Source organism: Symphalangus syndactylus, chromosome 21 (assembly GCF_028878055.3).
Source record: "Symphalangus syndactylus isolate Jambi chromosome 21, NHGRI_mSymSyn1-v2.1_pri, whole genome shotgun sequence".
Classification (NCBI taxonomy): Eukaryota; Metazoa; Chordata; class Mammalia; order Primates; family Hylobatidae; genus Symphalangus; species Symphalangus syndactylus.
The window spans coordinates 54,959,801-54,985,714 of record NC_072443.2 but is presented as its reverse complement, the minus strand read 5'-3'; the positions used below and the strand labels follow the sequence as shown (position 1 = coordinate 54,985,714).

General features: G+C 55.2%; 1 protein-coding gene across 5 annotated transcripts; it reads left to right on the top strand.

Moving 5' to 3' along the window:
• The first annotated feature begins 236 nt into the window (after positions 1 to 236).
• HDAC11 (histone deacetylase 11) lies at positions 237 to 24,555 on the top strand. Of its 5 annotated transcripts, XM_063630701.1 has the most exons (11): positions 552 to 612; positions 1,509 to 1,657; positions 3,436 to 3,536; positions 14,908 to 15,024; positions 16,650 to 16,692; positions 18,857 to 18,933; positions 20,015 to 20,077; positions 21,031 to 21,127; positions 22,247 to 22,425; positions 22,621 to 22,696; positions 24,349 to 24,555. In XM_063630701.1, coding segments are annotated over exons 1-11 (984 nt in total). In that variant the 5' UTR covers positions 552 to 610; the 3' UTR covers positions 24,429 to 24,555. The 5 variants fall into 5 exon arrangements, with proteins under 5 accessions (XP_055115744.2, XP_063486771.1, XP_055115742.2 ...); XM_055259769.2 differs by lacking the exon at positions 552 to 612 and adding an exon at positions 237 to 373 and having other exon boundaries at positions 22,621 to 24,555; XM_055259767.2 differs by having other exon boundaries at positions 22,621 to 24,555.
• Positions 24,556 to 25,914: the final 1,359 nt, after the last annotated feature.

Below are 25,914 nucleotides of genomic sequence, written 5' to 3'. Positions count from 1 at the left end.
TGCTTGTCCCGGAGCTGCTCGCAGACTGGGCCGGGGGTGGGCTCGGGTCGGAGAGGTCACGGGGCTCCTTAGGTCACAGGCGGCAGGGCCGGAGAAACTCCCCCGCCCCTACGTTTCACTCGCGGAAACAAGGGCCCAGAGAGCGCAGACGCCAGCCCAAGGTCACACAGCGAAGGCCCGACACAGTTCGCCGGGAACCTGGCGTTTCTAACCCCCAGCCTCTCGCCTTTTCTGCCCAGCTTGCGGAGCGCAGGAACAAGACCTACGGTGGTCGCGCCCCTTCCGCGACGCGGGGCTGAAACCCGCGCGGCCGAAACCCGCGCGGCCCTCCCGCCAGGGGGCGGAGCTTCCGAGCCAGGCGGGATTCCGCCGGGTATTTGCCTGCGGAGGCGGGACTTCGGGCTTGATGGGCGTTGGGGGTGGCCTTCCTGCGGGCGGGCCCTCTGTGACGCAGACACTGGCGGGGCGGGCCAAGTCGGCCAGAGCTCCGCCCCTAGAGGACGCGGCTAAGCCCGGGGGCGTGTCCTGGGCTGGCCCCACCCGCGCCCCGCCCCGCCCCGCCCCGCCCGGTCGCGGAGCTGCGGCCAGCGTTGGGAGGGCCGGCCCCGGGATGTGAGTGCCGCGGGGCGAGGGCAGGGGTGGGCTCCCAGGGGTCCCGGTGGGCGGGCGCGCTAGGGCGAGGGCGGGGACGGCCGGGCGGGCGCGCCAGCTAAGGGCCCAGGTTTGCGGGTGAGGGGTGAGGGACGCTCGGGACGGGTGTTGCCAGGCCCTCCCGGCGCGCCAGGCCAGCCCCGCGCCCCTGCTCGGTGGCCCGAGGGACGCGCGCCGGCCTCGGGCCCGGGCCCGGACCCGGAGCGGTCGGGCGACATGCGCGGGTCTGACGTCTGCGCTGCCCAGCCCCCTGGCTGCGCGGACGCCCCCACGGAGGCAGCCACTGGGGCGGATTTCTGTTTCTGGGTGACGACTGCCAGGGTGTGATGGGAAGGGTTAGCCGCGCAGCGGGGCCAGGGGATCCCCGCCCCCCGCCCTCGCTCCGGTTGGGTCCCGACTTGCGTTTCTGAGTGCTTGCTGTGCTCAGCTCCTCAGTTGCATTCTCTGAGTCCTCACAACAGCCACACATTTTGCAGTCGAAGCCTTGTGCCACACAGCTGTGGGGGCGTTTATTACAGTGCAGAGGTGATGCGCGGAGGCCTTGTAGCCAGACACACCTGAGTGCACGCCTGCTTCTCCACAGACCTGCACTGTGACCTTGGGCACACCTGGTCTGCTCTCTGAGCCTCTGGTGCGATTGTGGTGCCTGCCCCCGAGGCTGCTGTGGGAACTGGATTGGAATTGGGTTCGGGGAAAGACAGCCAGTGTAAGCAGCTGTTGTTGAGCGGCCCTTGTCTGTGGCTGAGGAGCTAGTGGTGCTGGGCAAAGGCTGGTGGGTCAGTCCAGGCGGGCTCGGGAGGGAGCTGCTTTCTGCCGAGGTTGCGCCAGTTGTGCGTCTGTCCTTTTCCACACGGTAGGCTACACACGACCCAGCTGTACCAGCATGTGCCAGAGACACGCTGGCCAATCGTGTACTCGCCGCGCTACAACATCACCTTCATGGGCCTGGAGAAGCTGCATCCCTTTGATGCCGGAAAATGGGGCAAAGTGATCAATTTCCTAAAAGGTATGGAAGGCCCCCCTTGGACTCTCATCTCCTTCCTCCAACCCACCTGTCCTCTCCGTCCTCATCCCCAACATAAGCCTCAGGCTCTCTCCCATCTTCAGTTTCAGCCCTCGGACGGCCTTCCACCCATACCTCCGCCCAAAATGATTTTTCCAACACAGACTGCTAAGCACGATATGATGTCCCTGACTCAGACTCTCCCTGGCTTCCCATCCTGTGGACCTAAGTCCTGCCTCTGCCCAAGAGGCCTAGTGGAAAGGTAGCTGATTACTGATGGGCACAGGGAAGGTGAAGCTTGGAGGAGTCCATTCCCTAAGGTTCAGAGAGTCAGGAGGTAGAGCACCTCCACTGCACCTCCCTTGATTACAGATGGGGGAAATTGTGTCCCAGAAAGATTAGGAAACATGCGCACAGTCACACAGTTACTAAGAGGCGGAGTTGGGTTTGGAACTCAGAGCTCCAGGCGCCCTACCTTTAGGGCTCATCCGCCTGAACAAAATGATGCTTTGAAGAGCACATCGTTTTAACTGTGGTTTGTAATCGAGGGGCCTGATTTAGGTGGGAAATTCACTTAAACTTGTTTTAAAAGGAAACATTATGTCATCAAAATGGGAAAAGGCAGTTTCACTTGCCATAAATAGGTCATGGTAAAAAAATAAATGCAATGAAAACAACAGTATAATTCAATCCAGGCTGGTTACTATTGCCTGCAGGCTGTGAGACTGATTGGTGGTTTGAACGGAAGATGAGCAAAGCACAGGCAGGTGTTGTGAGGCCATGCCACAATGAGCCTCCTGTGATATCATCAGAAGGTAGTGGGAGGCTGGGCGCAGTGGCTCATGCCTGTAATCCCAGCACTCTGGGAGGCCAAGGCTAGGGGATCACTTGAGGCCAGGAGTTTGAGACTAGCTTGGGCAACATAGCAAGACCCTGTCTCTACAAAAATAAAAATAAAAAACTTAGCTGGGGGTGGTGGTATGCACCTATAGTCCTAGCTACTTGAAATGCTGAGGCAGGAGGATCACTTGAGCCCAGAAGTTTGAGGGTGCAGTGAGCTATGGTTGTGCCACTGCACTCCAGCCTGGGCTACAGAGCAAGACCTTGTCTTACATTTATTTATTTGTTTATTTATTTATTGAGACAGGGTCTCACTCCCATCACCCAGGCTAGAGTGCAGTGGTGGAATCAAGGCTCATTGCCTCCTCAACTTCCCTGGCTTAAGTGATCCTCCCACCTCATTTTTTTGATAGTTTGTAGAGATGAGGTCTCACTATGTTGTCTAGGCTGGTCTTGAACTCCTGGGCTCAAGCAGTCCACCTGCCTCAACCTCCCAAAGTGCTGGGATTACAGGCGTGAGCCACCACACCTAGCCAAGACCCTGTCTCTTTAAAAGAATTAAAAAAAAGAGGGGGGAAGGTGGAGGGAGAATTCCTAAGAAGAGTTTTTCTCACTCTGAGGGTCAACATCCCTGACCCTTGTGCCACCTGCCCCTGAAGGTTGTCTGGCACACCTGAGCTCTCCTTGTGCCTATCAGTGGCTTGGGAAACATGGGGATTGCTGTGTGTACAATGTTCAGTGCTCCCTGGCCAGAGGGACTGGCCACTGTCCACAATGGCTGGGGAGGCTGCCCCTTCTCAGAAGGCCCACAGGCCAGCAGTGCCTACCTACCCCTGGGGCAGGGGCTGCCACAGGCCAAGTCTGCAGCCTGTGGGAGGGTCTGGGGCTGGCCATGGCCTTGAGGTCAGTGGGGAAGCAGGGTGCTCCCTCTGTGGTTTCAGAAGAGAAGCTTCTGTCTGACAGCATGCTGGTGGAGGCGCGGGAGGCCTCGGAGGAGGACCTGCTGGTGGTGCACACGAGGCGCTATCTTAATGAGCTCAAGGTACAGGATGTCGGGCCTGGGGGGCTGCGGGCCTGGGGCAGGGGGCTGCTGGCCAGGAGTGGCCAGAGGCAGGATGTGGCTCAACCTGGGGAAGCACAGTCTCACAGGGCACCCATTCATGTCCCTAGTGTCGGAGGAACATGGGAGTCTGTGGTCCCAAGAGAAGGAGAGAGGTCATAAAACGGCAGACCTCAGTTTGGGCCAGGCCACTCTGAGGGTGGTGACCTCCCCTTCTCCAGGGCGTATGAAAGCCTTCATAGAATTTCAGGCTTCTACGTTATGACTTTCAAGCTGTGCTCTGTCGACAGGCCTCAGAGACCCCAGCCCCTGTCCTCCTCCAACCATACATAGCTCTTTCACTTTGGTCTATTTTGTTCATTTGTTCATTTTTTTTGTTTGTTTTTGTTTTGAAATGTCGCCCAGGCTGGAGTGCAGTGACGTGATCTCGGCTCATTGCAACCTCCGCCTTCTGGGTTCAAGCAATTATCCTGCCTCACCCCCCTGAGTGAGTAGCTAGGATTACAGGCGTGTGCCATCATGCCTGGCTAATTTTTTTTTGTATTTTAGTAGAGACGTGGTTTCGCCGTGTTGGCCAAGCTGGTCTCGAACTCCTGACCTTAAGTGATCTGCCCACCTCGGCCTCCCAAAGTGCTGGGATTACAGGCATGAGCCACCGCGCCCACCCTATTTTTTACATTAGGCTGAAGTTTAAGACTCTGGTCTAAGTACTTCTGCTGAAGTTTTGTTGAAAATTGTTGGTCTAAAAACTAATTTGAAACCCTCAGGGCTCAGCAGAGAAGAGAAACAAGTGGGAGGGCCGGTGGTAGAGTCTGGGGTGAACTGGAGAACTCCTGTCCCTTCCCAAGGGGCTGCTACTCAGCTCCACTGTGGGCCTGGCATGGCCGGAGCACCTGGTCTTCAAAGAGGAGCCAGGAATCCAGATTATTAAGTGACATTTCCTGATTTTTTTTTTTTGAGACGGAGTCTTGCTCTTGTTGAGCAGGCTGGAGTGCAGTGGCACGATCTCAGCTCACTGTAACCTCCGCCTCCCAGGTTCAAACAATTTTTCTGCCTCAGCCTCCCAAGGAGCTGGAATTACAGGCGTGAGCCACCACACCCGGCCCTGATTTCTTAATGTGGCACTGATTATAAGATTGTAAAAGCCCACCTGTAGACCGAACTGGGCACACTAGCTGCCTGCTTGTGACCTCTTTCCAGGGAAGGACACAGCTCCCATTAGTGGCTGAAGTTCTGAGGGCTGAGGCATTCAGTTCAGTGCTCTTTGTGGGAACAGAGGGGAGGTTGGGGCAGGGGCTTGCATTGGAATCTGGTACTGCCAGCCTGCCTTGGTGGGGGTGGGGTCAGGGATGCCTCAGGTTATCTGCCCCAAGAATGTGGGAGCCCCGACCCCCAGGTCCCTGGCTGAGCTCACCTTAGACTCAGAGCCACAGTGGATGCCTGAGGCCAGCAGGCTCCTCTGCTCCACAGTTGGAAAAGCCTAGGTCCAGAAAGAGGCTGTGCTCAAGGTCACCTGGGAAGTTGGCCAGGCCTCGGGGAGACCCCTGGCAGGTCATCCAGTCCAGTCTTCTAGGTTCCCAGTCAGGGCTGCTGCCTCCCTGCTCCCCCATTCCAGCCTGAGGTGTGAGAATTCTAGATAGGGCCACGACAGTGTGAGCACATGAAGGATTACCAGGAAGAGGTTGAAACCTGGCTCCTGGGAGAGAGAGGGGTGTGAGGCCTTGGCAGGAAGCCCAGTGCTTGGCTGCCCTGGTTTCCTGGGGCCCAGGCATGCGTGGTCACAGTCCACAGCCTAGGGCTGGGCCAGGAGACATGCCTGCCAGAGTCCCGAGGGTGAGGGAAAGGAAGGGACAGGAGGTGCTCAGCTGGGGCAGGGAGAAACCAAAACAGAATGGGGCCAGGGTGTGAGTGAACCAGGCTGGGGGTGGGGGGCCTAGGCTCCAGGGTCCCACCCATTTGAAGGGCCTTCAGGGGAACTGTGTAGGGCAGGCTGCATGCCTGGCCTTGGTCCCCCAAAAGCCTGAAAGCAGCTTACTATGTGATATATAATAATACAAAATAGCTGGGTGTAGTGGCATGCACTTGTAGTCCTAGCTACTTGGGAGCCTGAGGCAGGAGACCTTGAGCACAGGAGTTTGAAGCTGTAGTGAGCTATGATTGCACCACTGCACTCTAGCTGGTATGACAGAGTGAGACTGTCTCTTAAAAAAAATAACAAAAGTATTAACAGGTAGAGTCCCAAGTAGAAAACTGAGGTCGAGGGTAGGAGGATAATTCAGAATTTCAGGTTAACTGAAAAAGTTAACCAAGATGGTGATCCAGCTGCATATTTGGCTTGGAGCTCTCTGGCAGCCAGAGCAAAGGGAGAAACATGATGGTTTCTACAGCACCTATTAAGATGAAGAAGTAGGCCGGGTGCGGTGACTCACGCCTGTAATCCCAGCACTTTGGGAGAACAAGGTGGGCTGATCACCTGAGGTTGGGAGTTTGAGATCAGCCTGACCAACATGGAGAAACCCTGTCTCTACTAAATACAAAATTAGCCAGGCATGGTAGCGCATGTCTGTAATCCCAGCTACTCGGGAGGCTGAGGCAGGAAAATCTCTTGAACCTGGGAGGCAGAGGTTGCAGTGAGCCGAGATTGCACCATTGCACTCCAGCTTGGGCAACAAGAGTGAAACTCTATCTCAAAAAAAAAAAAAAGATGAAGAAGTAGTTAAGCCGGGCGCTGTGGCTCACACCTGTAATCCCAGCACTTTGGGAGGCCGAGGCAGGCGGATCACGAGGTCAGGAGATCGAGACCATGGTGAAACCCCGTCTCTACTAAAAATACAAAAAATTAGCCGGGTGCGGTGGTGGGTGCCTGTAGTCCCAGCTACTCAGGAGGCTGAGGCAGGAGAATGGCGTGAACCCGGGAAGCGGAGCTTGCAGTGAGCTGAGATCCCGCCACTGCACTCCAGCCTGGGCGACAGAGTGAGACTCCGTCTCAAAACAAAACAAACAAACAAAAAGTCAGTCATTCAACGCATCTGTATTGAATGCCAACTGTGTGCTGAGTACAGAGAGAATAAGACAGCAAGGCTCCCTGCCACCATGGATTTGCATTTGAGTTGTGGAAGATTAAAATTAAGGAAGCAACCACCCAAGAGCATTTTAGAGAGCACCAAGGGCTATGAAGAAAGTGAAAAATAGAGGGTAATTGGATGGTCAGGGAGGGCCTCACAGAGGAGGTGATAATTTGAGTTGAGACTAAACAAAGGCGCAGGTGATACTCATGTAGAGTTTTTTTTTTTGAGAAGGAATCTCGCTTTGTTGTCAAGGCTCCAGTACAGTGGCGTGATCTCAGCTCACTGCAACCTCTGCCTCTTGGTTCAAGCGATTCTCCTGCCTCAGCCTCCCAAGTAGCTAGGATTACAGGCACCCACCACCACACCCAGCTAATTTTTGTATTTGTAGTAGAGACGGAGTTTTCACCATGTTGGCCAGGCTGGTCTTGAACTCCTGACCTCAAGCAATCCATCCACCTCGGCCTCCCAAAGTGCTGGGATTACAGGCGTGAGCCACCGCTCCTGGCCCTCGTGTATAGCTTTGAAGGAAGAATGTTTCAGAATCCCAGGCCTGGAGAGTGGAGGGGACTTGATCTCCCAAAGGGGAGAAGAATGCTTGGGAGGTCAGATGGAAGGGAATAAAACATTGTGGCTCACACACGGTGCAGTCAGGGAGGCCAGAGCCCCAGGCCACACTAGGTCTTGCAGGCCGTGGGAGGAGTGTATATTTTGTTCCAGGGACCTTTGACAGTCACAAGAGGGTTTTCAGCAGGAGGGTGATATGGTGTGACATGCCCTTGCTGCCCAGGTGGGACCCAAGCCCATTTCAGACATCATCTGGCACCTAGGGCTGCAGCTCAGGAACATCGCCCACCTCCCTGCAGATATCTGCAATGTTTCTTTTCTCCTTCCTCTGCTGTGGGCACCCAGAGACTGCCCTAGAGAGTCCTTCAGGTTTCTCAGGCTGCTTTTCCCTGGTCATTCTGTGTGTGCTGTGTAACATCCACTGTCTCCCCTGCCTCATCCCATTCTGCCCCCCAACCCCTGCCTGGGCCTCATGCCTGACTCTGCACTCGTGTAGCATTTGTTAGGCTGTTTTTACCCCGCTGAATGGTCTTGGTACCTTTGTAGAAAATCAACTGGCCATAGATGTATGGATTTATTTCTGGACTCTCAATTCTATCCATTTTTTTTTTGGTTTGTTTGTTTAAGAAAGGGTTGCACTCTTTCGACAGCCCAGGCTGGAGTGCAGTGGCTCCATCTCAGCTCACTGCAACCTCCATCTCCTGGGTTCAAGCCATTCTCCCATCTCAGCCTCCCAGGTAGCTGGGACTACAGGCGTGTGCCACCATGCCTGGCTAATTTTTATGTTTCTTGGTAGAGATGGGGTTTCAACATGTTGGCTAGGCTGGTCCCAAATTCCTGACCTCAAGTGATCTGCTCACCTCAGCCTCTCAAAGTACTGGGATTACAGGCATGTGTGAGCCACTGCGCCCCACCAATTCTATTCATTTAATCTATATGTCTGTTCTTATGTTAATACCACACTATTTTGGTATTGTTACTTTGGCTTACTGTGGTTATTGTGGCTTTGGAGCCACAACTTTGTTCTTTTTTTTTTTTTTTTGAGATGCAGTCTCGCTTTGTTGCCTATGCTGGAGTGCAATGGTGTGATCTCGGCTCACTGCAACCTCCGCCTTCCGGTTTCAAGTGATTCTCCTGCCTCAGCCTCCCGAGTAGCTGCGATTACAGGTGCCTGGCACAACGCCCAGCTAATTTTTCTATTTTTAGTAGAGATGAGGTCTCACCATGTTGGTCAGGTTGGTCTCAAACTCCTGACCTCATGATCTGCCTGCCTCTGCCTCCCAAAGTGCTGGGATTACAGGTGTGAGCCACCGTGCTCGGCCAACTTTGTTCTATTTCAAGATGGTTTTGGCTGTTTGAGGTCTCTTGAGATTCCATGTGAATTATAGCATCAACTTCCATTTTTTGCAAAAAAGGCCATTGGGATTTTGACAGGAATTCCATTGAGTAAATTGCTTTGGGGAGTTTTGCCATCTTAACAATATTCGGTCTTTCAATCCATGAACATGGGATGTCTTTCCATTTATTTGTGTCTTTAATTTCTTTCAGTAGTGTTTTGTAGCTTTCAATGGACAAATCTTGCACCTCTTGGTTAAATCTATTCCCATGCATTTTATTCTTTTTGATGTTATTATAAATGAAATTGTTTTAATTTCCTTTTAAGATTGTTCATTGCTAGTATATACAATAATCAGTTGATTTTTTTGTATTGATCTTGTATCCTACAACTTTGCTGAATTTGTTTCTTAGCATTTTTTTTTTTTTTTTAGACAGAGTCTCTCTCTGTCACCAGGCTGGAGTGCAGTGGCACGATCTCGGCTCACTGCAACCTCCACCTCCCCGGTTCAAGCGATTCTCCTTCCTCAGCCTCCCAAGTAGCTGGGTCTGCAGGTGCACGCCACCATGCCCAGCTAATTTTTGTATTTTTAGTAGAGACGGGGTTTCGCCATGTTGGCCAGGGTGGTCTCGATCTCTTGACCTCATGATCTGCCCACCTTGGCCTCCCAAAGTGCTGGGATTACAGGCATAAACCACTGCGCCTGCCCTGTTTCTTAGCTTTAATAGTTTTGTGTGTGTGTGTGTGTGTGTGTATGTGTATTCTTTAGGATCCTCTATATATAACATCATACCGTGTGTGAAGAGAGGTAGCTTCCTTTCCAATTTGGATGGCTTTTATGTATTTTTCTTGCCTAATTCTTCTGATTGGAACTTCCAGTACTATGTTAAATAGCAGTAGTGGAGCAGGCATCTTTTTCTTGTTCCTGATCTTAGACAGAGGGCTTTCAATCTTTTACGGTTGAGTATAATGTCAGCTGTGGGGTTAAATTTTTTAATGCCTTTTATCATGTTGAGGGAGTTCCCTTCTGTTCCTAGTTTGTTGAGTGATTTTATCACGAAAGGCCATTGAATTTTGTCAAAGGCTTTTTGTGCGTCAACTGAGAGATCGTGTTTTCCCCTTATCTGCTTTTGCTCCCCTTCTACTGGTAGAAAGGACCCACCGAAAACAAGCAGTGGGGGCCCTAGAGGGTTTGCAGCCTAGCTCTTCCCTGAGAGCAGTTCTTGGTTTGAACCTGAGGGTAGCGGGTCCGCCTGAGGAAACCAGGTGTCTGGAAGGTGGAGGCTTGTGGAGCTGAGTGGATGGGGCAGTAGGTCCCAGAGATGTGGCCAGCCCCAGTCATGTCCTGCTCTCTGTGGGGTCCCTCAGAGGCTGACAAGGTATGGGGGCCCTCATAGCTGGCTACATGCAGGCCATGCCCTTTGGCAGGTGGTGGTGTCAGTCTGGGGCAGACCTCCCATGCTCACAAGTGTGCTCATTCACCCAGCACTGCCTTAGGTTGGGTTCCCTAGAATGGTGGCTCTCAAACCCGAGCAAGTATCCGAAACACCTGGAGGGCTTGTTCCAGCAGATGGCTGGGCCCCTCCCAGAGTTTCTGATCCACGTTGTCTTGGGTAGAGACTGGGAATCTGCATTTCTAATACATTCTCAAGTGCTGTGGATGCTGCTGGTCTGATAACCACATCCCTAGAAGCAGAGCTGAGATGGTGTAGGTGATTTCAGATGAAACCTGCAAGAGGCACAGGCAGTGGGGAGTGGGCAGAGTGAGCAGCTGGGCACAGATGTGGGTTTGGAAGTGTGGCCTCAGCCTGATTCCATGATCTCTGGGGCGTGAATGTCACCACAGGGTTGCCCTGCCCAGAAGCATGTGGCCTGGCTGTTAGAGGCCCTTGTCAGTCATGGCTCTCCCGGGATGGTGCAGGTGAGGTGGCTTCCATCAGGAGAAGGGCTCTGGTGCACCAGTCAGAAAAGGGGATCAACGGCATGCATGGCCAGCACCTACTGTGTGCCAGGCATGGCCTCAGCACTGTCTGCACAGCAGTGAGCAGAGGCGTGCTGTCCTCCTGGAGCTGGCATCCTTTTGAGGGAGATAGATACTAATCGGGACAGTCTGTAGCAGGGAGAGAAGTGCTATCTGGGAAGATGAAGCCAAGGTGGCTCCAGGGGGCCCCAGGTGGGAGTATTTTATTTAATTTTTTTGAGACAGAGTTTCACTCTGTCACCTAGGCTGGAGTGCAGTGGTACGATCTCGGTGCACTGCAACCTCCGCCCCCTGGGTTCAAGCGATTCTCCTGCCTCAGCCTCTTGAGTAGCTGGGATTACAGGCACCCGCCACCATGCCCGGTTAATTTTTGTGTTTTTAATGGACACCAGATTTCACCACATTGGCCAGGCTGGTCGCGAACTCTGGACCTCAAGTAATCCACCTGCCTCGGCCTCCCAAAGTGCTGAGATTACAGGCGTAAGCCACCAAGCCTGGCCGGGTGGGGGGATTTTAGATTAGATGGCGAGGACAGGCCTCTCTGACTGGTTTCCACTTCTAAGTCCTCATCCAAAGCCTTGTTTTGTAGATGAGACAGAGGCATAGAGAAGTGAATTCTAAATTCACATAGCCAGTGGCAGAACCCAGACTTGGACCAATTTGACTCTGGGGACCTTCTGAGCCTGTCCACCCCAGTCCTAGCCTCACCCACCCCAGTCCTAGCCTCGCCCACAGTGCCCAGGGCGAGACTATCAGGGAGCCTGACCTGCTGGCAGATCTGGGCAGTCCCACCGCAGCGTGCTGTGTGTCCCAGATAAGGTATCTGTCAGCAGTGCAGCACCCCCCACCCACCCCACCCACAGCTCCCTCGGGGGCTATCCCTGGAAGTGTTGGTCAGAAAGTGAATCTCCAGATGTCACCTGGTGGTGCCCTGAGCTCCTCCTACCTGCCACCTCCTCTGACCACATAGAGCTTGCTCTAGCCCGGGCCCTCTTCCCTCTCCTCCCCTCACCCAGGGCCCCGCCACTAGTCCGTCCCACCCACTCTGTTTATTTCTCACCTTGGCCACTGATGGGTGGTTTTTCCTAGAGCGGCACTGCCATGTGGAACCTTCTGCAATGATGGAAATGCTCAGATCTGTTCTGTACAGTGCAGTCGCCACTGGCCACACGTGGCTCTTGAAATATGGAGAGTATAACTGAGGAACAAAACTTGAATTTTTAAAATTTTGATGAATTTACAGTCATTCGTAAGTAGCCACCTGTGGCTGGCAGCCACTGGATTGGATGGTGCTGGTCTAGGGTGTTGGCAACCGCATCACTGCCTTGTGCAGAAACCACTGCTGCACCAGGAGAAGGCCCAAGTGCCAGCCTCCTTTTCACTGTCCAAAGCCTGCTGCTCCGCTGAGGGGCTCGTCTCGCCAACGTTGGCACAGCAGACACACATACTTTCTCCTGTGGGGGCTGGTCCTGCTGGCCAAGTCCCATGCATGCTCCTGGGTGGCTGCACCTGGCCCCTGGACCAGGTCAGGCCCGGTCTGTGGAGGATACCAAGGAACCTCTTTGAGGTCCCATGCCACTACAGTTTTGCAGAAGGTTAGTGTGTGTGACTTAAAAAGCAAAGAGGGCAGGCAGATCTTCTGACATCTTGGGGGAGGAAAGTTAGAATGGATTATTTGCTGCAGAACTTCTCAGAGCCTTTAGCATGCTAGGGTGTGCTGCGAATCTCCAGGAGGCCGGCGGCATAAGCTGTGCTTCCCAAACGACTTGCCAGTGGAAGCCTTCTCGAGGAGTGCTGTGCGAGACCCGTGGCTGTGGAGCACACGAGAGAATGCCTTTCTCGTGGTTTGTGTCCATGCTGGGCTCTCGGCTGCATTGTCTTCCAGTCTCTGTCCCCTGCTGACTTCCCAGGGAGGGAGGGAGGCTGTGACTCCATGTGCTCCTTCAGCAGCTCATTTGTTTGCTCATTCATTCATGGAAAACCATGGTTCCATGCCGGCCACATGCGGGGCCTGTGCTGGGCAGTGGAATGAGTGTGGTGAACAAGAGGAGCTGATGACCTCGGGCAGGGACCTTCCTTTCTCTGGGTCTGTCCAGCAACATACACACATGCACACACACACACGGACATACCTGTGCACACACGTATACACAACACACATGCACATACATACATACACTCATGGGTGTGTCCTGCAGCTGTCTGGCTGTGCTGGTCCCAGCTCTTACACTCCCACCCCTTCCCAGGCCCTGTGATGCCTCCATGTTACCACCAGAGGGCCTGGGCTTATGGAAGTGGTGCCCCATGGGCACCTCTCCTTCCCGACCACAAGTGGGACCCTGCTCACTGGCTTCTCTACCAGAGTGAGGGAGTGATGCCAGCTTCCCCCGCCTTCAGCTGCCCTTGCAGGCCTGGGCCAGTGGCCACGGGCATTCCCCAGCAGTGTGGGCAGGCTGGGTGCCTGGCACTCCCAGGACTATGACAGAAGCCTCCCCTGGTGGCCAGGGCCTAAGCCATGAGGCCCCTCCTGGGGCCTGACCTAGGATGTGTCCTGCCTTTTGTCCGGCCCCAAGTGGCCTGGCTACAGCACCTCCTGGCCCTCTGAGGTTCGTCCCCCCTCTGCCATCACACCCATCCCTGGCCACCCTCTCCCTGCCTGCTGCCTGCTCTCTGTCATTGAACATGCTCGTGTTTCTCCCATCCTAAAACTCCTCCTCCTGGTTGGTGAATGCAATGGCCACACTTCCCACTTTCCTCTCATGGAATGTCTCTGCAGCTTGGTGCCTCCCTCCACCCGCTCCTTCCAGCCACCCTCTCTCCACCTGGCCTCCTGAGCACTGCACCTCAGGTCTTTCCACACCTCACCCTGTCCCAGGGAAGCCCTTGATCGTCCCCAGGGGTTCTCTGTCTAGGCCTTGCCCTTCAGCATGGGAAGCCTGCAGTCCCAACCCAGCCCTTCACCTCCCACTCTCCCACCCCTGTTCTGAGCTCCAGCCTCATTTAAACCTCAGCTGTCTCACCTGGCTGCCCCAGGGGCTGACTTGGCCCATGGAGAGCAGAACCTAGTGCCACCCCTGTACCCTGCTTCAGGTTCACCTCCAAGTGCCATTACCCTCACAGGCCCCAGACCCGACACCTGGGCCCTCTACCCCTTGTCCCTGCATGCTGCATGCTAATATCTGCTCCTTTTACCACCCCAGACCCTTCTTATCTCACGCTTCCCCTGGGGCTGCTGCTTCTCTATTCTTGTTCCCCTAATTGGTTCTCCTTGCTGCAGCTAGAGCAGCTTGGGACAGCACCATCTATGGCTCCCTACTGCTGTGACGACAATGTGTGAGCCTGTGCTAGCAGACCAGGCCCTGTGTGATAAGCTCAGCCTGCCCTGTTCCAGCTGCACCCACCTTCTCTGGATCATGGACACACTTCTCTGCCCACAGATACCATTTTCCTTTGACCTCTGCATCTGGATAACTCGTATTCACACTTTACCTCCCGCAGATGCCACCACCTACCAGAAAGCCTCTCTAATAACCCCCACCCAGTTCTCCTCTTCATCACCACACTCATCACACTTCAAATAAGTGTCTGCAAGTGTCCTGGCATGAGAATGGGCCCACCAGTGTCCACCTGGGGCACCTAGCAGGCACTTAGTAAATATTTACAAAGTGGGTGGCTCTGCCTAGCGTGGGTGGGGAGCAGGGATGCGTTTTCAGCCAGGAGATGGCTTGGGGTTTGGGTGCAGCTGGGCAGCCAGTGCCATGGATGTTTACCTGGTGGACTTGGAGGTCACAGGGCACACTCTGTCCTGATCTTAGTGCAGATACCTTTCAGGTACCCTAGACCCCCCAGCCTCAGCAGCTGGAGATGAGGGCAGTGCATCCCTTTTGCCAGGAAGGTCCGATTCCCAATGGACGAAGAGGCAATGCAGTGCGAGGGAGCAAGAGGCCAGGGCTCCCATCCCAGCTCTGTCAGTGACTCATTGTGTGGCCTTGGGAAGATCCTCGCTGCCTAGGCCTCAGTGTCCCCTTCTGTACAGTGGGTGGTCTAGACCAATTTGTTATCCCAAAGCAGTCCTAGACCTGCACTGCTGACTTGGAGCCCTCTGCAGCTCCTGTTCTGGGCACAAGAGGGCAGCCAAGGGCCTCAGAACGCTGAGGAACCCTGGCCAACTAGCTTTAAGAAATGCATTGTGTAAACTGCTCTTTACTGAGCCCAGAGCTTGTCAGGAGCCCGGTAGGGTTGTGGCTCTGGCTCTCTTTTCTACCAAAGGAAGTGTGCTTGACCAGGGAGTTCATCCAAGGGCACCTGGAAACTGTCCTCAAGGCATTTCCCGGGGAACCGATTTCTCACGGGTTGCCTCGGGGTGGGGCAGCGGAGGCCAACAGCCCGTGTCTTTTTCCGCAGTGGTCCTTTGCTGTTGCTACCATCACAGAAATCCCCCCTGTTATCTTCCTCCCCAACTTCCTTGTGCAGAGGAAGGTGCTGAGGCCCCTTCGGACCCAGACAGGAGGAACCATAATGGTAGGTGGGGTGGGGGGACACGGCTGGGCTGGGGGCCCCCACACCCCAGGGTCCTTCTCACCTCCTTTGCCCTGGAATGCCCTCCTCCCACTTAGTAGTTGAACAGAATCCTAAATATTCCTCAAGGCTCGGCAACAATGACCCTTTCTCCAAAAGCCTTTTTTCCCCATCTTGAGACATTAGAATTCTCATCGTTCCTTCTCCTATGACCTCCTATTTGTTACCGTAATTGCTAGTATATATCTCTCCACCCACAAAAGTGGATATCCTAGCACTATGGCTCTAATGCACACCCCCTTGCCAATTTTTTTTTTTTTTTGAGTAGAGTCTCGCTCTGTCGCCCAGGCTGGAGTGCAGTGGTGTGATCTTGGCTCACTGCAACCTCTGCCTCCTAGGTTCAAGCGATTCTCTTGCCTCAGGCTCCTGAGTAGCTGGGAGTACAGGTGTTCGCCATCATGCCTGGCTAATTTTTGTATTTTTAGTAGAGACGGTGTTTCACCATGTTGGCCAGGCTGGTCTTGAACTCCTGACCTCAAATGATCCACTCACCTTGGCCTCCCAAAGTACTGGGATTACAGGCTTTGAGCCACCACGCCCAGCCCTAATGCACCCAAAATTAAGATGGAGAACTCACCCTCCATGACTTCAGTGATGAATAAGGCTCCACCTCTCCCCCACCGTGGGTGTGGCAACAAAGAATCCCCACAGCAAAATTAGGTTTCACATTGTGTGTGTGGTTTTTTTTAAAAAAATGTGCCACAGACTGCCTAGTTATTTGGAGATAGAGGAATGTTTCACATGCAAATGTATGAGGATCTAACCCAGCCCTGGATCACTACCTACTGATCCCCTACAGTTCTGTTATGTTTGTGAATTTGTACTTTTTTTTTTTAGCTTAGTAGAATATTACTGCCCATCCCCAAAATTACGATTTCCTGGAAGATTTCAGTAGTTAGTCTACTGTATTTCTTTTTTTGTTTGTTTGTTTGTTTTTGAGACAGAGTCTCGCTCTGTCCTCCAGGCTGGAGTGCAGTGGTGTGACCTTGGCTCACTGCAACCTCTGCCTCCTAGGTTCAAGTGATTCTCCTGCCTCAGCCTCCTGAGTAGCTGGGATTACAGGCACATGCCACCCCGCCTGGCTAATTTTTGTATTTTTAGTAGAGACAGGGTTTCAACATGTTGGTCTTGAACTCCTGACCTCAAGTGATCCGCCTGCCTCGGCCTCCCAAAGTGCTGGGATTACAGGCATGAGCCACTGCACCCGGCCCAGTCTACTGTATTTCTATGAGCAAAACTTTGCCTATTTTCCCTTTGAAAGCCATATCAAAATTATTGTCAGCTCATATGTGATGGATGATAAGTACTTTTATTTTTTCCAGTTTCCTTGCACAATTGCAAAGGTGCTTATGCACTGTATATCTCATATGCCAGCCAAGCTGGCACTTAACTTCCTGGACTGTTGCTTGGGGTAGGGAGTTTCTTCTATACCCCTACCTTGTAGCTCAGCTCATCCTTCCCCCAGAGCTGGCTAGAAGCAGTGTTTCTGGAATGAGTGCATGAATCAGTGAATGAATGACTGGTGGATCGGCTGCCTGCACCCCCTCACCCTCTGCTTGTCTCCAAAGGCAGGGAAGCTGGCCGTGGAGCGAGGCTGGGCCATCAATGTGGGTGAGTGCTGGGAATGTCCTTGGGAATGTCCAGCCCGGCTTGGTGGAACTGGCCTGAAAGGGGGCTGGGGGAGGGCGGGAGGATCCTGGAGGTGGCAGCTGTGAATTCAGAAGCTCTGGTTTTCCCAAGTCACCCTAGCCTCCTTGTGGAGTGGACTGGAGGTTGATGTGTAGCCTCCTAGTACCTGGGAGAGACTGACCAGTGCCTCCATCTGACGTGAGATCCTTGTCTAAGGAGGTCCCCGGGTGGTTCCCCAGCCCCTCCTTTGCACACTTCCAGTGGCAGGGAGCTTCCTCCCTTCCAGAGAGCCTGTGCCATCCCTGGGCGGCTCAGCATGGTTTGAAGCCTGCCTTGTGTCTTCCTGAAGGACTCCACCTGTGTCCTGGGGCCCAGGACAGCCCACAGAGGCGTGGTCATGTTGGGTTGGGTGGGCACATCCAGGGTCAATACCACCACTTTCTCAAGGGTCCAGAGTGCCCGAGCTCCCCAGCCCCCTTGAATCTCCCACAAGATTGGCTCATGGGAGGGCTGCACGCAACGAGGAGGCTCCCTTGTCCCTGTAATTGTCCCTCCTGGAGGCACAGCACTTGACAGTTTACAAAGCTCTTTTTCACCAGGCTCTTTTTTTTTTTTTTTGAGACGGAGTTTCTGTCTTGTTGCCCAGGCTGGAGTGGTACAATGGCGTGATCTCGGCTCACCGCAACCTCTGCCTCTAGGTTCAAACAATTCTCCTGCCTCAGCCTCCTGGGTAGCTGAGATTACAGGCATGCACCACCATGCCCGGCTAATTTTGTATTTTCAGTAGAGACAGGGCTTCTCCATGTTGGTCAGGCTGGGTCTTGAACTCCCGACCTCAGGTGATACGCCTGCCTCGGCCTCCCAAAGTGCTAAGATTACAGGCATGAGACACCACACCCGGCCTTCACCCAGACTCTTATTTGAGCTGGGCATAATTGTCAGGCCTGTCTCACTGATGAGGAAATGGACATGGAGAGATGCGTACTGGCTTGTGTAGAGCCCTAAAGCAGGGTCCCCCAGCCTTTGGCTCTGAACTCTGCAAGGGAGAGTCCACCTTGGGCCACTGCGCAGTTGAGGGGAGCCCCACTCTGCAGGGGCTGGGTCTCTTCCATCTTGGTATTACCAGGTTCCTAGCATTCGGTCTGGCATAGTAATGATGTTATGGTACTCTGCTGCACAAACCTGGGAGTGATCTGTGCCCTGCGTGTCTACAGCAGGGTTCCGAGGAGGGCCTGGATGGCCCTCCCCATGGCAGGTGTTACTGCCTGGTAGAGGTTAAGAGCCTGGATCCCGATCCACCCTGGGTTTGATCCTGGTTCTGCCATTACCTGGCTGTGTGACCCTGGGCAAGTTGCTGACCTCCTCTGTGGCTCAGTCTCCTCGTTGGTAAAATGGGGATGATGATACTAATGCCCCTCGTCGGGCTGGAGGGAGTCTTCATTCAGCAAGCTCAGTTGCTCAGTCAGGTGTTTACTGTGGCTGTCGTCTCATCATTACGAGCCAACAGTAGCCTCCTGGGGGGTGGGAGAGGCAAGTTCCTGGTATCCACAGGGCCAGCTGCACACTGTCTGACGGAGCAGTTGTTGGGCTCAATTTCACAGGGTCCCTGCAATTCAGGCCATCCCAGGGGCTGCAGGGGAAGGGGTCTCTATGGGCCCTAGGGCTCTGAGGCTGTGTCTCAGGGTTGAGGGGTGATGGATCCCGGGCTCTAGGGCCCTCCTGGTGGCTGTAGGCAGTCATGACCAGCAGAGGGTGCCCTTCCTGACCACCCCCTTTGGCCACTGGCAGAGTCCGCGTGGCCCCCATACCACCACTCCTTCTTGGTGTGGGGAGCCACATGGAGGCAGGCCCAGCTTGGTGGGGACAAGGAGCAGCTTTCTGCCTCTGGAATGATGAGCTCTCTGTTGCTTAGGGGTGTGAGTGGCACTGAGGACTTGCTGGGGACACCCTGAAGATGCGGCTGCCTTCTGGCCTGGGGATGGTGACGTGCCCCAGCACTCAGCTTAGTTTGCCAACCCAGAGTCCGAGGCACAGGTCCCTGAGAGCTGAGCAGGGAGGAAGCTGGGGGAGGTGAAGGGATGGAGGTGCTCCTGGACTGAGCCTGGGAGCCTGGCTCTGAGCAGCACCGCTCTCTGCCCTTCCGCAGGGGGTGGCTTCCACCACTGCTCCAGCGACCGTGGCGGGGGCTTCTGTGCCTATGCAGACATCACGCTCGCCATCAAGGTGTGTCTATGAGCAAGTGGGGTCTCGCCTCCAAGAGCCCTCCTGAAATCCTCCCCATAGCTCCAAATTAACTGTTCTCACCCTGAATTATAGACAAGGGGCCTATGCTGGAGCAAGGAGGGGGCTTGTCTGGGTTGTTCAGCCAGGCTGGAACTGAATCCAGATCTGACACTTGCTCCTCTTCCATGTTGCTTAGAAGGGTTGCCTGTGGTGGAAGGGAGTTATTCCAGCCTCCCACAGAGCCAGGGGACTAGAGAGGGCCAGGATCTGCTGTATAGCCACGTATTAAGTTGTAGGAAGAAGGGCATGGCTGGCAAAGGGAGTAGGGAGTGGAAAGAATGATGGTGCTGATAGCACCTGGCACCTCTGCATGCTCCAACCCGCGCTGTGCTCCAGGACTCACTCCCTGAATCCTCGCAGACAGACAGGCGCCCACAGAGGTGAGGGCATGCAGCTAGCAGGGGCAGAATTGGCGCTGGCCTCTGGTCTGTGGGGCCCCGCAACTCCCCTGCCACTCTGTGCCTGGCCTCGTGCTGGGCATCAGGAACAGACTGACCTGTTCCTATGTGTCCCTGTTTTCATGGGGCACATAGACTGATAGGGGGAGGCAGGCCATTAGGAGAAGGGGGAAGCACAGGAGACCTTCCTGGGGAGGAGGCAATGAAGGCTTCCTGGAAGAAGGGACATTTAGGACTTGGCCTTGTAGGATGAGGCAGAGGTTGGGGACTGAAGTCCCAGGGCTGTGGGGATTCTCTCCTTAACCCCTACACATTTCCCAGGGAATCTGGGAAAATCCAGGGCCTGAATGACCCACTTACCTCCTGACCTATGACCCTTCAGGGCACAGGACATGCCCCCTCCTCCAGGGAGCCTTCCCTGACCACCTCCTGCATGCACACATGGAGCCCCACAGCTGGAGCTGCACAGCTCTCCCTGGCAAGTGACATCTTTGCTGGGTGTCCTGATTACCCACAAGCATTAGGCCCCCCTCCCCGCCCCTTGCCAGCCAGCTGGGAGTTGCTATAGGGCTGGGTCCTCTGGCCACCCCAGGTCCTCATGTCTACCCTCTCCTCCCTGACAGTTTCTGTTTGAGCGTGTGGAGGGCATCTCCAGGGCTACCATCATTGATCTGGATGCCCATCAGGTGAGTGCCCTGCAGGGGCTTGGACTCTTGGGGGACCTGCCACCCCCAGTTCCAGAATCTCCCCGGGGCAGGAGAGTCTCCCTCCTCATGTCCCCACGGCTCTCACGGCTTCTGTCTTCTGTCTCTCGGGCTACAAATGCAGGGTCTGTCTTTGTTGCTCTATCCAGGACAGCGGGTCCTCCTCATTGCTCCCAAGAGTCCTCCCTCCCTCCTCCTGACTGCCCCCACATGAGGCTCTTCCTGAAGCCCACTCTGATGGGACTGCTCTTGTGTGCAGAGCTCTTCTGTGGGTCCCCATTGCTTACGAATAATTTGGGGCGCTGCCCCCTGCCCAGAGCTGCTGAGCACTGGCCACCTGCCCCTCAGGCGGATGCCCACACACATAGCTTAGCTCAGGCACCTGGGGTCACCATTTAAGAACTCGGCGCCTAGGAAGTAAAGTGTCAAAGCAGAGGGTTACCTCCTCCTCAGGACCCCTAATGAGGCCAGTGCCTCTGTTCAGACAGGGAGGGGACCCGGTGGGCTCCGGAAGGCACCGCCCCCGCACCATTACTGCTGTGGCTTTGTGCTAGTTGGGGCCCTGTCTTGGGTTCTTGTGACCCCGAACTCCTGAGCCAGGTCGCATGTGGACAGTCCTTTACAGTTTGCTTTTCATATCCCTGATCCCAACCAGTCCCACCACAGACTTGAGAGGGCGGCAGAGCAGGATTTCTTCCTCTGATAGGGAACCTAAGAGGGCTGGGCTTGCTCAAGCCCATGCTAGAAGGTGTCGGGGCCTGGTTTTAAGGTTGAATCCCAGCTCTGCCCCTTAACAGCCATGAGACCTGCTGCCCCCGAGAGCAGGCCGTGCTGCCCTGGCAAATGGGGAGTTTCCTGAGCGGAGGGGTGGGTGGCGGAGCCCCAGCCTTGCCTAGGGCACCTACCCGAGGGCAGCTACTGTGACCTCCCCACAGGGCAATGGGCATGAGCGAGACTTCATGGACGACAAGCGTGTGTACATCATGGATGTCTACAACCGCCACATCTACCCCGGGGACCGCTTTGCCAAGCGTAAGCTGCTGCCCCTACCCTCGTCTTGGGTGTGTCCTTGTGGATGAGGCTCTCTCCTGAGTGTCTCCTGCCTGCTAGGCCCTGCAGAAGCCACTGCAGTGGTTCACAGCATCCCTGTGAGGTGATCCTTTCCATTTTACAGATGAGGAAACCGAGACCTGGAGAAGTCATTCGACCCACCCAAGATCACATAACCCTTCCAATAAACATGCGTCTGTCTGGCAAAAAGCAGGAAAGGATGAAAGAAAAAAAAGAAAAATAGGATAAATTTGAAAGTACGAAATAAGAAATAAATTCACATAGGCTGGGCGTGGTGGCTCATGCCTGTAATCCCAGCACTTTGGGAGGCTGAAGTGGGCGGATCACCTGAGGTCGGGAGTTTGAGACCAGCCTGACCAACATGGAGAAACCCCATCTCTACTAAAAATACAAAATTAGCCGGGCGTGGTGGCGCATGCCTGTAATCCCAGCTACTCGGGAGGCTGAGACAGGAGAATTGCTTGAACCTGGGAGGCGGAGGTTGCGGTGAGCCGAGATCACGCCATTGCACTCCAGCCTGGGCAACAAGAGCGAAACTCCATCTCAAAAAAGAAAGAAAGAAAGAAATTCATGTATAATCGTTAAAATGAAAATGCATTAAACTCATCAATCAAAAGGCAGAGACTCTCAGATGAGATTTAAAAACAGGGCTGCCACCTTTGCAGGTAGGGGACATTTTTGCACCAGTTGCGATGAGTCTGGTATGGCTAAGTCAGCAGCTAGTATGGCCCAAGGAACCAGTTTCCGAACAGAACCTCACGTGTGCTGAGCCTGGGCTTAAGGGCAGGACAGGGTGTCCATGTGTGTAGGCAAGACCCGGAGGAGGCAGTGAAATCTGACATTGCGAATACAGATCTCCACACCCCCAGGGCAGTGTCTCAGCTTCAATGCCCCTTCTCTCCTTTGAGTCCCCCTTTTTGCAGCTCTTGGTGCTCTTTTCAGCTTAGTTTTGGGTGGAATGAGGCCGAGCAGTGCTGAATCCGACAGACCAGTTTCCAGTCTTGCCTGGTGTCCACAGTCTTGTCCTGAGCCTCAGTTTCCCTTCTCTATAAATTGAGGCCATCCATGTCTCTCTCCCAGAGGCCATCAGGCGGAAGGTGGAGCTGGAGTGGGGCACAGAGGATGATGAGTACCTGGATAAGGTGGAGAGGAACATCAAGAAATCCCTCCAGGAGCACCTGCCTGACGTGGTGGTATACAATGCAGGCACCGACATCCTCGAGGGGGACCGCCTTGGGGGGCTGTCCATCAGCCCAGCGGTACGTCCTGACCCTTGGGGCCGTGGGAGGGTCTGCTCTATGGACTTAGCAGCAGCAGGAAAGGTGGGCGGCCTCATGTCAGGGAGGAGATGGGCTGAAGCAACAGCAGTTTGGAGCAGGGCTAGCCCTGCAGCAGGACTTCCTGACACCGTGGGGGTCTGGCCTGCCTGAGTCACCCTCCTCTTCCCCTAACAGGGCATCGTGAAGCGGGATGAGCTGGTGTTCCGGATGGTCCGTGGCCGCCGGGTGCCCATCCTTATGGTGACCTCAGGCGGGTACCAGAAGCGCACAGCCCGCATCATTGCTGACTCCATCCTTAATCTGTTTGACCTGGGGCTCATTGGGCCTGAGTCACCCAGCATCTCTGCACAGAACTCAGACACACCGCTGCTTCCCCTTGCAGTGCCCTGACCCTCGCTGCCCTGCCTGTCACTTGGCCCCGCCTATCCGCCCCTTAGTGCTTTTTGTTTTCTAACCTCATGGGGTGGTAGAGGCAGTCTTCAGTGAGCATGGAGGGGCAGGGCCATCCCTGGCTGGGGCCTGGAGCTGGCCCTTCCTCTACTTTTCCCTGCTGGAAGCCAGAAGGGCTTGAGGCCTCTATGGGTGGGGGCAGAAGGCAGAGCCTGTGTCCCAGGGGGACCCACACGAAGTCACCGGCCCATGGGTCCAGGGAGGCAGGCAGTTAACTGAGAATCGGAGAGGACAGGCTAGGTCCCAGGCACAGCGAGGGCCCTGGGCTTGGGGTGTTCTGGTTTTGAGAATGGCAGAGCCAGGTCAGAGTGAGGAAGCTTCCACCTCCATCCTGACTAGGCCTGCATCCTGACTGGGCCTCCCTCCCTCCCCTTGGTCATGGGATTTGCTGCCCTCTTTGCCCCAGAGCTGAAAGCTATGGGTGCTGGTGTGGATGGCCGGGAGGTGCTAGAGCTAGGCCTCCAGGTGGGCCTGGTTCCCAGGCAGCATGTGGGCACCCTGAACCTGGCTGTGAGAGGCGGTCAGGAAGGGGCACAGGTGGGTTCCCTCATCTGGAGTTCCCCCTCAATAAAGCAAGGTCGGACCTGCCTTCCCAGGCCCTTCTGTGGGGGTGAAGGTGGGGAAGGCCTGCAGCCCCCAGATCACTGCCTTAGCAGCAGTCTTGCCTGTCCAGTGCAAGGGGCAGGTTTTGGGGGAGGAATTCTTAGCTCAAGGACAGGCCTCAGCCCTATCGCCTCCAGGGGGCCGCTGACCCAGGTGGAGAGGGGGCAGAAGAAGGGTGGGGGACATGGGCAGGCCAGGCTCACAGGTGGAAATCAGGGATGCAGGGTGGTGCCCAAGCCAGGTCCTGCAGGAACCCAGGCCCAGGGAGGGACCCAGACACTGGTGAGGCGGGGCAGGGCTTCCTGGAGAGAGGGCAGCGAGGATCTCTATCCTGGCCTGGGGATTGTGAACATAGGTAGCTGGGGCAGGGCCCTGGGTGGGACTGTGGCCTCCACTGGCCTCACCAAAGTGCCTGGGCCCCAATCCTTCTCCATGCCCAGGGCCCCCAGGTGGGCCAGACCTCTGGCCTGTTCCTCAAGCCCTACTCACGGGGACATTGAGGGACCTCCAGGAAGTGGGCAGGGGAGCATCCACCCCTGCTAGCCAGCAGCTGTGGCCCTGATCAAATCAGGGGCTGAGAAGGGAAAGTGGGTCCATTGAGGTGGCCCTGCTCCATCAGCCCCCTACGGGACTTGTGTTCATTACAGTGAGGGGGTGCTCCCACTGTCTCCCGGCCCCTCTCATGCTCCCTCTGCTGCAGGGAGAAGCGTTCCAAGATCACAAAATGTCAATAATGCTGGCCTCCTGGACCAGACCCCGAGGCTCTAACAATGCACTCAGATCCCTACCCTTGCCGTTGGTCTCTGTTGCTGACTTGAGGCACCTAACATCCGTTCACACCCAACACAGGCCAGCGACTTCTGGGGCTCAGCTACAGACACGGTTTGTCACTGTTGAGCTTCTGTTCCTGGAGAATCCTAGAGACTTGATTGGCCCAGGCTGCTGTGTGTGCTGGAGGCGAAGAATTCCTACCTCCTAGGGGTGAAAGGAAATGAAAATGGAAAGTTCTTGGCCTGACATGGGTAGCTGCTCAATAAATGCTAGTGTGTTATTCCATCCTCTGAGTCCTGTGGAGTTGGTAATGATTCCCATTTCACAGATGAGGAAACTGAGGCTTGGCAGGGGTGAGAAATTTGCCCCAGGCCACACCTCTCAGCAGATCTCAACAGTGGTAGAGCCAGGCTTGAATCCAGCTCTGCCAGATCCCAAAGTAAAAGTTCTCAGCTGCCTCACACTTGGCAGGGGGGTGGGGTGGGGGGAGTTACTCTGGACAGAGAAGGGTCTAGGATCCCAGGGTGATAAGGTCACTGAGCTGGGGTCTGGGACAGCCTGGGAATGGGTGGGCAGGCACAGCTGGGCTGTGATGGTGGCTCTGCTGCACAGTGGGAGGGGGCCCTGGCAGGACAGTGGGTGGATGGGGTGTCTTCCAGGCCTGGGGTGCTTTTGGAGCACTTATGGGGTTGGGCTGCCCTGAGATGAGGCTGCGCTGGGGTGGGGGGTGGGGTATCCAGGCAGGGGGAAAGGCAGAGCCTTGGCCGGGCAGAGTGACCAGAGCATCCCCAGTATCAGTGGCACAGCCTGGGTCGGGGGCAGGGTGGCCCCTTGAGGGTCAGACAGGGTGCCAGGGACAAGGACATGGGGTAGCAGGCAGGGGTCCCGCTTGGCCCTGTGCTGGGTAGGAGGAGACTGATAAAGGCTGATGCTGACCGGGTGGTACTAAGGGCCAGGCCCTATCCAGACTCTGGCTAGGAATTGCATATGGAACTTCATGGCGCTCCGAGGTGAGACCTGTTTCCATGCCTACTTCACAGGTGTAGAAGCAGAGGCAGGAAAGAGGTTAGTTACTTGCTGAGCACCCGCAGCCCCTAAGTGGAGGAGTGAGGACTGGAGCCCAGGCCCAAGCTCCAGAACCTGTGAGCTGTTTCTTCCTTAAAGATGCTCGTGGAAGAGGTTGTCCTGGGAATAAGAGCCTCAGTACCTGGAAGGCACTCAGGACACTGGGTGGCTTTCTGCTGCTCCCAGTAACTGTCAGGGTGAGGGGGAGGAATGTCCTGTAGGTCAGGTGGAAGAATTGAGGCCAGGTGAAGTGTTTGGACCTGTTTGCAGGATCTGTGCATTTTGCTGTGTGTAAATTACGCCACAAGTTAAATCAATCCCAGTGGAGCAGGTCAGCTTCATGAAGTGGCTGAGAGGTGGCACAGCAGCCCTGATGCCCCAGTGGCTGCTGGCAGCCCTGGATAAGAGCAGGGACAGGCTGAGGACGACTGGCCATCAGACTCGTGATCTGGGGGGACCTTGGGAGGCATGACCTTGCACCATGCCTGGCCAGTGAGCCGGCTGAGGCTTGGGGAGAGGGATTTCATCTTGGGAGACACAGCTCTGTTCTCTACGGGACAGACGCAGGGAGGTTACAGC

Bases quoted from the DNA above. Each gene is read 5' to 3' on its own strand.
- HDAC11 (XM_055259767.2), top strand. The intron at 1,658-3,435 runs GTATGGAAGGCC...CTGTGGTTTCAG, and splicing joins AGTGATCAATTTCCTAAAAG to AAGAGAAGCTTCTGTCTGAC. The intron at 22,426-22,620 runs GTACGTCCTGAC...TTCCCCTAACAG, and splicing joins GGCTGTCCATCAGCCCAGCG to GGCATCGTGAAGCGGGATGA.